Here is a 14943-nt window from a genome sequence, read left to right on the forward strand (position 1 = left end):
ATATTTGGAGCAATGTTTCCTCTTTTAGGTTTGGTACTTAACGATGTTAAAATCAGGAGACTAGCTACAGTTGTGGATAGATTATCTGCAAGTACTGCAAGGTCATTGATGCTAGTAGAAGGAGAGATGCAGTCGATTAGAGCAATGGTTCTTCAGAACCGTCTTGCTTTAGATGTTCTGCTAGCAAAAGAGGGCGGAGTCTGCAAGGCTCTGAAGGTCCAAGAATGTTGTACTTACATTCCAGATAATTCAAAACCACTTGAGAAGGTCATACAGAACATTACAGAGATACACCAAGAAATCGAAGATTTAACAAAAATAAATGTTTGGGAAAAAGTAGGTCATGGAATGGGAAAAGTTGGAGATTGGTTTGCCAACCTTGGTAAAAGCGTTGTGTGGTATATATTGAAACCTGTCTTAATAATATTGATTTGCATAATTACATTGTTGGGTTTAGTGAAATTGTACAAATGGTATAGGACGAACCGGTTACAAAGGTCCATGAGAGAGCAAGAAAGGAGATTAGCTGCTTTACAAGATCAACAGTATAAAAGTTTAAGAGCTCTCGAGACGATAGAAAAGAGGGAATCTTGTAACTAGTTCTGTGTAAAGTGCCATTCAAATTGCAATTTTAGTGATGACCCCTAGAGGTCATCAAAGGGGGGAACTGAGAGAGCGCAATTTGAATGAAAAGTATATCTGTACCATATTTACAAGCATATCGCATAAAGTTAGAACTTGTAACGTGAAGTAGCACTTGTAGCATAAGGTTAGTCGATGTAACCAATGTAATAGGAAATGTACTTGTATTTACACTAGAATACATTAGAATTAGAAGGCCCGTATACATATAGGTTGGGCTAATATAGAAATGTGTAGAAATGCTTAAGAACAGTAGAACATGCTGAATAGATGTACGTATGTAATTATTAAACGAAGAAAGAAGATGAAATGCAAAGTGAAGAAATGTGCAGACTATATAGCACTGTATAAGAATAAGAGTATAATGTTGTATTTTATGTAACATGGATTCAAGTATAATCAAATGATTTGCTAATTCAAATATATGTGTGTTAAAAGTCATACTGTGTAGAAGAGTTTGTAGGAATGTTAGCATAGTGTGGTCATGTGTGATTTTAACCTAACTGACCAAGGGTTCGCAAGAGTGTAGTCCGCTGTATGTAATTTAGTGGGCTCACAGGAATAGGAATAGCCTTGATCTGTACGTGCGAGCCAAGAGTCTAAGGTCTTGTTAAATTTAAAGTGACAATGCTAGACGAAGTTTATGGCCTAAGTGAGATAAGAGACGCTTGGAATTTGGAGTCTTGTTTTAAGTAACCGTTCACAGGACCAAACGAGGTTATGATCACAAATGAAATGAATAGAACTCTGATGAGGTGATAGACTTTGCTCTGAAAGTGTCAACTGGAATGTCAATGAGGTTACCAGAACGAAGATGAAGATGGCGCCTGAGAAGCAAGGTCAACTTTACGGACGACGCGAAGAGACGAAGCTATGGAAAGAACCAGAATGAGATCATGTGAATGTGTATGTGGTGGGCGTCAAAGGGGCGTTCCACCTATACTGTGATTGTGTATTTAGGGACAGCACCCAGGGGAGAAGAGCAGCGCAAGAGCTCAGAGCAGATGGCCTGAAGACATAGAGAGCAGAGGGAAGGGAGCAGTAGGCCGAGGACCCTTAGAGAGCGGATGGGTAGGCAGAAAGGGTACTGCTTCTCAACATAAGTTACCATTAGAGGCTAAGAGAGTTTGAACTTCTTTGGAAGTCAAACTGCTGACACCTTTTTTAGGTAAAAGGACTTGCTAGTAGGGATGCCATCTAGCATAGAGTAGGGACAGATTTAACTTGTTTATTCTCTTTTTGTAGATGACGCAACGGATCCACTTAGTGTCTATGCTTTTCAATTTGTTGATTCTGGAACTGATTTTAATCGTATTCTTTTGTAGACTTAGGTCCTTTAGGGAATTTATGTTCCTTTTAGTTCCTGTATACTTGTTGAATCTTATCTTGAGAGGATTATATATGCAATTAATTTTGATTTTATATTAAACTTTTAAAACTTTTATCAGTCGTAAGTGGTTCTTCAGAGTTGCGTCAGTCTATGGGGTTGATTTAACCTATGTGGGTTTGCCTTTTACTCAATGACAGATAATAATCGATCCAAAATTGGATGAATGAGATAGGTATCTAGGTGATCAGAAAAGGTATCAAAATCTCATTCCCCGCATATATATAGAAGCCACGTCTTGGCTAGTACAGTAATTTAGGAGCCGCGGCTTGAGCAACGAATAAAACATAGTTGACTCTTGGGGCACATGTAAAAAACAAAAAAACGTTAACTTAAGACTGTTTTAAAACACTTAAGGAACACGGGGGCCTAATTTACGAAGTAGTTCGGGCTGGTTTAAGATAACCTAATGTCTGTTTTGGGTCAAGAAAAACCCAAAACAAATCAAGCCCAACAGTTTTATGGCTGTCATAAGTCAGGAAAGATAGTTTAAAAAGATTACCTTTATCGAAAGTAAACCCCTTTTAGATGATCTGCCTCTAATGCGCCATACAATATATCAATCAATCAATTAATCAATCATGACACTTGTATAGCGCACTACTCACCCGGAAGGGTCTCAAGGCGCTTGGGGGAGGGGGTCTGCTACTGCTCGAACAGCCAGGTCTTGAGTTGTCTCCTGAAGGCGAGATGGTTCTGGGTCAGCCGAAGGTGGATGGGGAGGGAGTTCCACGTCTTGGCCGCTAGGTAGGAGAAGGATCTGCCTCCGGCGGTTTCTCTTCGGATGCGTGGTACGGCGGCGAGGGCGAGGCTAGTGGACCGTAGCTGGCGGGTGGGCGTGTAGAAGGTCAGGCGGTCGTTGAGGTACTTGGGGCCCAGGTCGTAGAGAGACTTGTGTGCGTGGGTGAGGAGCCTGAACGTGATCCTCTTGTTGACGGGGAGCCAGTGCAGGTTCCTCAGGTGGCCGGAGATGTGGCTGCGTCGGGGGATGTCCAGGATGAGTCGGGCGGAGGCGTTCTGGATGCGTTGGAGTCTTTTCTGTAGCTTGGCTGTGGTTCCGGCGTAGAGGTTGTTTCCGTAGTCCAATCGGCTGGTGACGAGGGCCTGGGTCACCGTCTTCCTGGTTTCGGTTGGGATCCATCGGAAGATCTTGCGAAGCATTCGTAGGGTGTGAAAGCATGATGAGGAGACAGCATTGACTTGTCTGGTCATCGAGAGGGAGGAGTCCAGGATGAAGCCCAGGTTGCGTGCGTGGTCAGTTGGCTTGGGAGCGGTGCCCAGGGATGGGGGCCACCAGGAGTCGTCCCATGCGGAGGGTGATGGTCCCAGGATGAGGACTTCCGTCTTGTCTGAGTTCAGTTTCAGGCGGCTGTCCTTCATCCACTCGGCGACGTCTTTCATCCCTTCGTGTAGGCTGGTTCTGGCGGTGTCGGGGTCTCTGGTGAGGGAGAGGATCAGCTGGGTGTCGTCGGCGTAGGAGATGATGTTGAGGTTGTGTTGGCGTGCGATGGTGGCAAGAGGTCGCATGTAGATGTTGAAGAGGGTGGGGCTGAGTGATGATCCTTGCGGAACGCCGCAGATGACTTCGGTGGCCTCGGATCGAAACGGGGGGAGGCGGACTCTCTGAGTTCTTCCGGCGAGGAACGAGACGATCCACTCCAGTGCCTTCTCTTGGATGCCGATGTTGCTGAGGCGCTGGATTAGGGTGCGGTGGCAGACAGTGTCGAAAGCTACGGAGAGGTCCAGGAGGATGAGTGCCGCTGTTTCCCCGTTGTCGAGCAGGGCTCGGATGTCGTCGGTGGCTGCGATGAGGGCGGTCTCTGTGCTGTGGTTGGCTCTGAAACCGGACTGTGAGGGGTCGAGGGATCCGTTTGTCTCGAGGAAGGCGGCAAGCTGTCTGTTGACGATCTTCTCGATGACTTTGGCAGGAAAAGGAAGGAGCGAGATGGGGCGGAAGTTCTTGAGGTCGGTGGGGTCCGCTGTAGGTTTCTTCAGTAGGGTGCTGAGCTCGGCGTGCTTCCAGCTCTCCGGGAAGGTGGCGGTGACGAAGGAGGTGTTGATGACGTCTCGGAGTTGGGGTGCGATGGTGGTGCGAATATGAACCTATGTAGAAAATGTTACAAAATAATCTGGCACTACCCAGGATAACGTGACGTGTGAAAGAGGCAAATCTTTTGCAAATACATCCCCTGTTTATTTTACTAGTACTGGTGGTTCGTTTCTAAGTACAACCGATTTTTTAAGATAAGGGAAGTGAAGAGATGTTGGATAGTTTACACACAAACACAATGCATCTGTTTGGGAAGTGAGGAACAGAGCACATGGGCCCAGATTTACAAATGTTTCGCATTACTTTTTTAAAACAAACCCAATACAAAATATTACGTTTTGGAATATTGTGATTTACGTTGGATTGTAAACCAAAGTAAAACAAAATGTGCAGTGAGTTCCATGGGTGGTGCATAGACATTCACTTGCAAAAACCCATGGGTGTTGACACACATCTCTATCTACAAAGAAGCATAGTCAGAGGTTTGCGCCAAAAACCTATATCTGCACAAGGCTGGCATAACAAGGAGAAATGCTTTCATTATACAGTACACACACAAAGTGGGAAACATTTTATAGCATAATTTTTGTACTGGAAAGGACCACTTCCAGCACAAAACCTATGCGTTCCACAATGCAGACACCGTTGCTCTATGGTGCAAGGGTGATGGCAGCCAAAAGTAGGCCAGTGCAGGATGAGAGCAAAACAGTGTCACAAATTAGTAGATATTATTGTGTTCTGCTCTCTTCCTTTAAGGCAATACAGCTCAGCAACGTCATTTATTGTGCCGCGTTGCATTAGTTCTATCTAATTCTGTTCCTTTGTGTCCAATATCCCAGAGAACAACTCAAGTAGTAGACTGTCTCTCCTTCCTCCAGGTTTCTTTGACAGCTGAATAGTGGTACCCGCCATTTAAACTCTGAACCCCCGTGACTCTTGCTTCATGCAGAGGTACTCAAGTTATTTACACCTGTCTGGCTACTGCAAAGACAAATGGCTCGTCTGGTTTAGAGCATGGTTCTCGTAAATGGTTGACATCTGGAAAAACTTTTCATTATGGGGTAGTTGCAAAGAAGTTTGGGGCATATTATCTAGATGTGCGTTATATAACGCACATCGCACATTTCCATATCGCCGGCTATCGCCGGATTTTTTCGCTGTGTTAGCGCGCAATTATCAATGCGCAACACACAGGCGAAATTAAGGGGCATATTATCTAGATGTGCGTTATATAACGCACATCGCACATTTCCATATCGCCGGCTATCGCCGGATTTTTTCGCCGTGTTAGCGCGTAATTATCAATGCGCAACACGTAGGCGAAATTAAATCCGGCAATAGTTGGCGATATGGAACATTAGCGCATGAAAACAAACGTTGTTTTCACACGCTAATGTGTGCCTTGATAATATGGGGGGGGTGGATTCAGCGTTATGATCCACACCCCCATGTTATTAATGCCTTAACACCTGGTCAGAGCAGGCGTTGGGAGACCTGCGATAAACGAGTTTATCGCAGGTCTTCTTCTCCCAATGCTTGCCTTGGTAATAGGGTGTTACCACCTTCAACCACATTTTACATGTGGTTGGACGTGGGAACGCCCACTTTGCATGTCATTAGCGATGTTTCTCGCTGACATGCAAAGTGGGCATGAGGCAGGCGTTAGCATGCCCTTGTTAATAGGACGCTGGAAGTATCGCAGCTTTCTCTGCACAATTCGCCGAAAAAGCGGAGATACTTCAGCTTGCTAATATGCCCCTAAATCAGGCGATAGTCGGCGATATGGAACATTAGCGCATGAAAACAAACGTTGTTTTCACGCGCTAACGTGTGCCTTGATAATATGGAGGGGTGGATTCAGCGTTATGATCCACACCCCCATGTTATCAATGCCTTAACACCTGGTCAGAGCAGGCGTTGGGAGACCTGCGATAAACGAGTTTATCGCAGGTCTTCCTCTCCCAACGCCTGCCTTGGTAATAGGGTGTTCCCACTTCCAACCATATTTTACATGTTGTTGGACGTGGGAACGCCCACTTTGCATGTCATTAGCGATGTTTCTCCCTGACTTGCAAAGTGGGATTGAGGCAGGCGTTAGCATGCTCTTGTTAATAGGGCGCTGGAAGTATCGCAGCTTTCTCGGCACAATTCGCCGAAAAAGCGGCAATACTTCAGCTTGCTAATATGCCCCATGGTTCCTTGAGCAACGCTTGTATTGTTCATTTATTTGAAGAGACTGGAGGTGTCCGTTTTTTTTAAAGAATGTGTGTATTAAATGAGAAGTTGAATCCTAGCTCAGTCACTGGTCCAAATAATTCAAGCCATCCCCGAGTCGCTCAAACTATAAATATATATGGTGTGCATTTGTATATTTACAAAAAAAACTAGAGGAGGGCATATTTGTGAAGACTGCCACTTTTCGCCCTTCACTAATTTAATTTACATTTTGATAGCATGGTAAATTGCAAAGCTTGCAGAGTTTGAAAAGAAGTTCGTAAAAAAACAGAAGAGCAGCTTTTTGCAGCCCTTTACTATATAATGGGAAGATATTGGGCTGACATTCAGGGCCACGAGCAGCAGTAGGTAGGCTGGTGCTGCTCAGCAAAAGAAACACGATTCCCTGCCCCCGGAATCCTGTACTCTGCAACGCAAGACTTCTGTCAGTGGAGAGTCACCGTTATACGCAGCTACCAGCCTGCACTGTTATCACTAAGGACCCCCTAGATTAGTAGTAGCAGGTACACTGCCCCATTTCAGAGCCAATGTTTTGCCAATGGGGCATCCCGAATGAGGTGCACCCTATGATACCCTGCAGTGGGATGACCGGACTTTGAAAACCAAAAAACGGGTATTCCTCAAACATAGGAGTAGGACTATTATTTTGCATGGACAAAATGCAAAGAACGGCCTGATTAGGAGTGTTCACCCAACATAGAAAACAGTGATGGAGAGGCACTAAGGTGAATTAAATGCAAATCTTACACATTTTATTATTTGTGTTAATTACATTATTTTCAGCCAGGGATGGCTAACTATTTCGGTATTGGAACAGTTGAGAATTTGCCTCCCTGTGTGTTCATTTCACCCTTGATGAAAGTTGGGATATGTATTAAATTTGCCGGAATAGATGGCAAAAGAACTGATAGTGTCCAGACACCCTAACCCTGCAACCTGGTGGGCGTCCAGCTGCGGTAAATCATCACGTGCTGAGCCGAGTGTCCTAACTTTGCCTGAGGTAAAGTCAGCATAGTTTAATGACTTTGCCTAACTTTCAATTTGGAAATATAAATCTTTATGTGCCTCTAAAAATACACAACCATACAGGGGCTTAACAGTCCAATAATGACTCAACCTATGCCTATCCATTCACAGGATAACAAGCCTCTTAGGCCTAGTTCACCTACATCTCCAAATATCTACACTGACCATATAGCCCTACGACCGTCCACAAATGACCCATCCAAATGGCCTTTCCACATACCTTCAACAGAACCCACATCTCAGCATCTAACACTGAGCACAGATAAAAAACAAAAGCCTCTTTTATTTCCTATGGGATGCTCCTTCCGTATTCAATTAACACTAGCATAACATTATACTTTGATTTGCGTTCCCATCCACTATATTCCCAATGAGCATGGGTCAGTGTTCACTGCTAATATCTGACATGGCCTTCATGAATAAGAATCACGACAAGACCAGATCTTCATTCCATCTATGTGGAGTCGGTAGATTAAGCACTGTTAAATGGTGTGCTTGGTAACACATATAGCGAAAACTGGGGCAAGGAGCGCTAAATACAAAAAAAGTTATCATTATAATTATTAATATGATCACTGATTAATGCCCTGGGTTCACCCAGGACCAGTGCTTAATTTGAGCCAGTGGTTTCTGGTGCTCACCACCAGCGCTTAATTGTCAGCACTGGCATTTATGACAGCTGGTACATGTTGGCGTTGTTTGTGTCATCTAGACATAAGCAGAACAACAGGTGTTTATTAATTCAATATACATTAAAACACCTAATACGTGTCGTCTAAAGCCAGTCTTCTACATTTGGGGGGTTTGAACCGTCTGAATTGTCTCACTTGTAGCAGACTGAGTAGTAGCCGTAGTTTAGATATTCTCATTTGCAACACTGCCAGTGGCAATGGGTGGTGCAAGCTGCGGTAACCTCCAGACGAGGGCCCTGGCACTTATGTTTTTTTTTTTACAAATTAAGCACAACCTGGAGCCCTCCACACTTATACCTCCTTCAGCCACACACACAGAGCAACACTGAAGGGCACTGGAATCCTACACATCAGATTCTCTAGCTCCTCAAACGTACTGCCCTCTGATCCATGCCCTCTCTCGTCCAAACATGTCACTACTATCACAATAATTTCCTTGATCATATGTCAGTGTATTGCACTTTAATACCCCCTTGCATCACAAATGTTTTTTTTTATTATTTCCTCAATCTCTGATGACACTCCACCTGTTATAAGTTGCATGAGTCATTGGTGATTTCAGCTTAAGGGGTATGAGAAAACTATATCCAGTTTTTCGTAGAATGAACAAGTTGTACAGCACCACATCTGTGATGTTTTTGCAGATTTTAAAATTAACCGAAAAAAACAAAAAATGTGGGCAGCTCAAAAGTTGCAATTTTCTTTATAAGTTATATGTATTGTGCATCATGCATACTTTTTGCAGTTATTTTGAGTACCTTTTATCAACAGGGGTTTATTTTACACACAAAAAGTCCAAAGAGATATAGGAGACAGGTTATACAAGAACATTTCTCAATCAGGGAGATAATGGGCCAGATGTATCAAAGGGTTTTGCCCATTCTGTGTCTGTGGGAAAATGTCTTGGTAGATATGGCCCAATGTCTCTCGGGAAGGCATTTTTACAAAAAAACACAGTCTTCAAGTGGCAAATAATAATGCAGAATGTTGTGTTATGTGAAATGGCAAACATTTTCACACATTTTGTGCAATGTGAAATTCGGTAATAACACAAAATGATGCTATTGTAACTGTTCTAAAAAATAGGCTGAAATCGGATTACTGCACAATATTTCCATTGCACCCATGGTCTGAATAAACACCCAAGTGCAATGATTAATCTATTTGAAAGATCAGTTAATGGAGGGTTAGGAAAAGTAAGAGAACAATGTGACAGTTGGATTGGTACTTCCCAAAGGTAAAGGCACCTATTAGTGCCCCTGCCTTTTTTTAATGAATGATGCTAATTTGCCCATTGATTAAAACCCTCCCAGATGTGCAAGTGGTCTTTGTTCATCCCGGTTTACCTGAGCACTTTCCACTTTACTGAGTACACTGGGAACCACTTATGATGCAAACAGGCCACAGTTTATTATATCTTGCGTAACACGTGGTTTATCAAATCACATTACTTGGTTATTATAATATATAATAATACAAAGCACAAATGGACTATATTTACACAGTATTTGTCCTTACTAATATTTTGATCACAAGGCTCATCCCAGCCCTGTGCTATGGCCCCTTAACAGGTGTCTAGTGTATGCGGCTTCCAGGCTTCCCTTGCTACTGTGATCAGTGTGGGTGGCCATCAGGTCCAGCCCGGGCTGCAAATGCTGTGCCCGCTTAAACCTGTCCCTTGCTGACCAAAATGATTTAGTTTTCTTCAAATGCTTTTGGCATTTATTCCTCACATTAACCTCTTTATAGGTGGTGTGACTAATGCGGTGTGTCACAATAATAGTTTTCGTAAACATTTATGCAGGAATTGAGCACATTGCCTAAGAAATATCATTCCATAGAGCATTAAGATAATATAATTTTTTGTTCAAGTCAATGTGACCTGTAAGGATCACACTTGGCGCTCTGCAACAAATCGTTCTTCTCAGTACAAAGCCTGAGCAAGCAGCCACTTAGAATTCCAAGAGCATTCCTCCGTACAGTGACCCAGAAGTGGGAAATATTGCCTGTAACTAAGAGGAGTTACACTACTGTACCGAGAGTGGAAAAAATCCATGCATAATCCCTGATATTGTTCTTGTTCAAAAGGGTACATATGCTTCAAAGGCTTCCTTGACGCCGCAAAGTCCCAAGCTTGGCTGAAGTAGCTGTAGGCAGGAAAGACATCACACAAACCTACCTCCCTTTGGAAACGAGATCCACCAACACACACTACCAGCATTCGTTGATGTGAATGCTATTGTGTTGGCATAAATGTAATCAGTAGAGGTTGTACTGTTAATAGCCAGCCACTGGTAAGAGTTATATTGGGTTTCAGTTTACTTCTCACTAGTTTTATTTAAAGAGGCAATTCAGGGTACAGAAAAATAAGTCTTGCCCCTTTAAGAATCATCACCAATAGGGCTTCTAGGACGTGCTTTGTTTGATGATGTAATTTTGGGTCATGAGATCTATTGTGGCATCATTCATCAAATGGCTCCTTTAAGATTGGCATTTAAAAGTCTACGCAAAAGTCAAACGTAAAAAGTTCCCGGCACAAAAATCATTTTGGAAATGTTCTACACTGTGCCACATCTATTTTCACACTAGAGCAATTAATTATGAGCACTGTACCCAAATAGTGCCTGTGCCTATTCTGCATGTGCTATTTTCGCACTTTCCCCCTTTTATGCACGTGCACTTAGCAGCGGCATAACAGCCCCCGAAGCCCCAGCGGTGCGGGAGTGGGAGGCGAGCTGGGGGGGGGGGGGGGGGGGGGGCTCCATCTCTGTGCACATGTGGCACCTCAGAGCTATTGATTGTGTCCATAGCATTGGGGACCCCTCCATGTACTTTGCAAGGGTGCCCCCCTCAAGTTTCATCACGCCAGTGACAGTTACAGACATCTTAAATACAGGGTGGTTTTTGTTAGGAGCCAGCAACCAGTGCTGCTGAATGCCAGAGTGGCTCCATACCAAGATTTCCTAATATTCATTCCATCCTCATGCCTTTTTCTTTCACCACACGGAGGGCTCGATTCACAAAGGGCCTCTGCACTCATGGCTGGGATCCCAAAGTCATGGCGGGGGACTTGCTCTCGTGGTGTAACCTCTGCAATGAGGAGGTTCTTCAAGAGTGGAGAGCCCCCGCCACAGAGCGGAGGTCTTTAGTGAATCGGGCCATTAGTGATTTCAACGGACAGGTTACCGCAGGTACACCTAGGTACGGGCTATTTGTACTTCTTTAATTTGAAAATCAGAGTGCCAGCACTTCTCAGCAGTGTTGCAATACTTTTAATGGGAAAGTACTGGCACTTCTCAGGGGCAAACAGATACTCCTAGTGAGTAAATAAACATTTAGATGATCATTTTAAGGACGGACCAGCTGGCACTTCCTCTATCTTTATCTGATTCTAGCAGGTTCTTTTTCATCACCACGATCTCCCTTTTTGCCGGTTTTCTTACTTTCTTTTCGTCTATTCTTCCCCCCTTTCTCCCATTATTTATGTAGCTCTTGGAATGCCTCAGCTGCTTCTATTTTCATGTCCCATGACAACGTCCAAAAGCAGCGTGGCCGAGTGCGCACAGTGTCAATAGATTATTAACGGATAGTAGCATTCTAGATAATGTAATTCAAGTCTGAGGTAAGCGTCTACATGAAAATATAAGTATTGTTAAAAAAGAAAAACAATGTAAAGTGACATTTTTAAAGATAGCAGGTTTTAATTTCCACCAGTTTAAAAATACGGTTTACTGAAAGCGGCCGTTGTAACTCCCGGTCCGTTCATAAAAAAGCATACTAAACAATAACAGGGTTCCTGCTTCTGGCCGCTGAACCGCGTCATAGATGTAATTGCTTGCATCTGTGACCAGCACAGAAGTGCCTGGGAGCTAGAGGAAGGCTGCTTCCGTGGGGGACAGGCGCATGCAACACTTTATAAGTACATCAATCAGTGGCGCTTCTGCTTACCTCTTGGGTCTCCTGTAGAGCACCACGTAGAGGAGTACGGCTCCCACCGAGGCAGCGGCCACCGCCGCCGTGGCTTGGGTTGGGACTGTGAGCGGCATTCCGCCGGCCCAGATGTTCGCGCGCGATGCTTCCTGCTCGGAAACTTTTCTGGGACTGCTGCCTTTCTTTCCTGCGTCTCAGCACGAACAGGGCAGCTCCGCGGAGGCCTCTCGTTTCCTCTTGGCCCCTAACGAAACGAGGTTCCTCCCTTTACCTCGCGGCCTGTAAATATCAGCATATTAGTACCACCTGCTTTTGGGACGCCTTGGTTCTGGGGCGAAAACTCTTAATATATCCTCCATCTCGCCCACTCTGCCCCTCCCCTCAGCCACTCATCCGTCCCTTTCGCCCCAACGGTCAGGACAGCGCGAGATGGGCTTTCGGTTACTGAGACAACGGGATAGACTCCTCCGCAGCGTCAGCGGGGGCCATAGTGATCTCTTTATGACGTAGCGAGCGATGTGATGTCATGGTTCTGTTGCTTTAACGGTCTGCTGCGTGCCTGACGCGCCTCAAAACCTCAGCGCGCGCAGGACTGGAGCCCGAGAAGCGGTGGGATTAGTGGCGTCGTCTAAAACGGGGAGCGTAGTGAGATGAAGGAAAAGGGGTGGGGGAGGGGTAAAAGGAAGATAAGTAAGTGGAAGGGTGTGAAAGATAAAGTAAAGTAACGGATAGAAGCATGAGAAAAGGCAGATACCATGTGAGAGATATAGAGAAAGGGTAGGAAGAGGAGAGGCAATGAACGGAAAGCAACAGGCAAGATGATGGCGAGGTGGGAGCGAGGAAATAAAAAAGAGTAGGAGTATAGAGAGAAAAGAGTAACTGAAAGGAAAGTGGATCAAGAGGAGGGAGAGTGGGAAAAAAGGAGAAGAGACTTGGAGAGAAGGGATGGGACATTGAAGTGAGGTGGAAAGCAAAAGTGAGGCACATGAGAAGACACAGAATGAAAGGAGGAGTCAAAGTGGAATTAAGGATCTAAGCAGCAGTGCTTGAAATGGAAAAAATAGAAGTGCAGGTACTCTGAACCAGAGTGCCTGCTTGTTTCTGAGAAGTGCCAGTACTCTCCAATTAAAAGTATTATGTCACTCTTAAAAAGTGCCAGTACTCTCCCTCTCAAAATAAAAAAGTTCTGGTACTCCGTACAAGTGACCTCCTGGTCAACAGGAACACTTGTCTGCTATCAAGCAAACCGGGCCGAAGACGGCTGTAATGCCAGAAACCGGTCCCCGGGAGCTTGTTTCCTTCCCAGTGTAAGAATTGGCTTTTGTAGTTTGGTTTGCCCTGTTCCCATCATGCACTGGGACAGGAACAGACTAATTTGCATACAGCCAGGTTCTGAAACTGGGATGGTGCAGTGAGCTAAAAAACGGTGTTGGATCTAGCCCTGATCTCTTGACTGGGTGAGAGCTTTCTGCTTAATTCAGAGACTCTGTCCCTCACCACCCCTTGTTGTAAATATCTTCTGGAGAGATCACAAATATTCCGAAAGATGTTAAACAAACAGTAAAACATTTATTCACATGCTAACTGAAGTAAAAGAAAATAAGCGCATATCGTGCCTTGCACCACTTAACTTTAGAAACGCATTCATTTTAAACACATCTTGCAACCGTGTAAAATGTGATAAAGTCTCCATAAAAATCCCAAAAAGTATATTTCATTAACATGCAGAAGTGTTTCAACAGAGTACATCAGATATCAGTGATTTGAGTAGTGCTTTTGGAAAGTGATAGTTTTCAAAACTGAATGTTGAAACATTCATGCCTCATCCCACCCTAGCAACTATACATTCCAATAGTGAACTAAGACGCAAGTCAGTTGTCTCATGGACCCTTCTGGGTACTTTATGTAGTTATTATACATGGACAACATTATCATTTATTAAAACAAACACAAGAGCACGCTCTGTACAGCCCACTCCCTAAACTAATTTGTTTCAGGCTTCTCATAAGTGATAAAGAAGAAAGAGGCAAATAAAATGATTAAAGCAGTTGCTTACGATATCACAATTTGGTCAAGTGGAGAAGCCTGAATATTTTCTAGTTTCACATTTAGCAGTTCTATTTCATTCCAAATCAATAATCAAGTTACTTAACCTTTACACTCAACTCTCCCCAGATAGTGAAACACATTTAGCATAAGCATGGGCGAATTTTGCGGATCTCGCGTTCGCGAATTTTGCGGATTTGCGGATTCGCAATCCGCAAAATCCGCGAATTCCCGCGAATTTGCGGATTTTTTTTTTTTTTTGTGTTCGCCCGTGTTTCTGCCAGTTCGCGAGGGTTTTTACAATTTCGCAATTTGCGAACTTACCTGTCGGGTCGCAAGTTTTGCGAACTTGTTGTTTCTACGTGTCCAGCCTGTTTGGGACACTCTTCTTCATCACTGCCACTCTCTGTCACCACTGCCACTCTCTGACTACTCATGCCACCCTCTGGCCCACCCATGCCACCCTCTGTTTCATCACCACACCCTCTGGTTGTCCAGTGTACATTATTTTCGGCAAAGCAAAGCACACCTTCCCTGCCTCAAGTGACCTGAATTAATTTGGGGCTGATTAATGTGTCACAGAATATTTTTTTAGCTGGCACCTGCTTCCTTAGTGCGCCCTGATTAGTGATCTTTTGCACTTGCTAAGTGCTTTCATTGTTGCAAAATTAGTTACAACACCTGCCCTGCCCCAACTGACAATAATGAATTAGGGGCTAATTAATGTGTCACTGAAAGAATTTAAAGTTCCAGCCTGGCACCTGCTTGTCTGCTCCTTTAGCTGTAAATCAGGACCTTTGTGGCATACAGTTAAGGTCAGAGCAGGGTCACACAATAGTTGCAAGCAGGCAACCGAATTCTGGAGGGCCCCCTCAGGAAGCAATACAAAGAATCGTTACAAATCATGAGGTTGACCTTTTGCACCTGCTCATTGC

General features: G+C 44.2%; 1 protein-coding gene across 1 annotated transcript in view; it reads right to left on the reverse strand.

Annotated features, from left to right (window-relative positions):
* The window catches only part of PTGIS (prostaglandin I2 synthase), an 844398-nt gene extending 832079 nt beyond the window's left edge, over positions 1–12319 (reverse strand). The window contains exon 1 of the mRNA XM_086932627.1: positions 11981–12319. Within this exon, the coding sequence (XP_086788753.1) occupies positions 11981–12078 (98 nt within the window). The 5' untranslated portion in view covers positions 12079–12319. The remainder of the gene's footprint in view (positions 1–11980) is intronic.
* Between the last annotated feature and the right edge of the window lie 2624 nt (positions 12320–14943).

Source organism: Lissotriton vulgaris, chromosome 7 (genome assembly GCF_964263255.1).
Source record: "Lissotriton vulgaris chromosome 7, aLisVul1.2, whole genome shotgun sequence".
Classification (NCBI taxonomy): Eukaryota; Metazoa; Chordata; class Amphibia; order Caudata; family Salamandridae; genus Lissotriton; species Lissotriton vulgaris.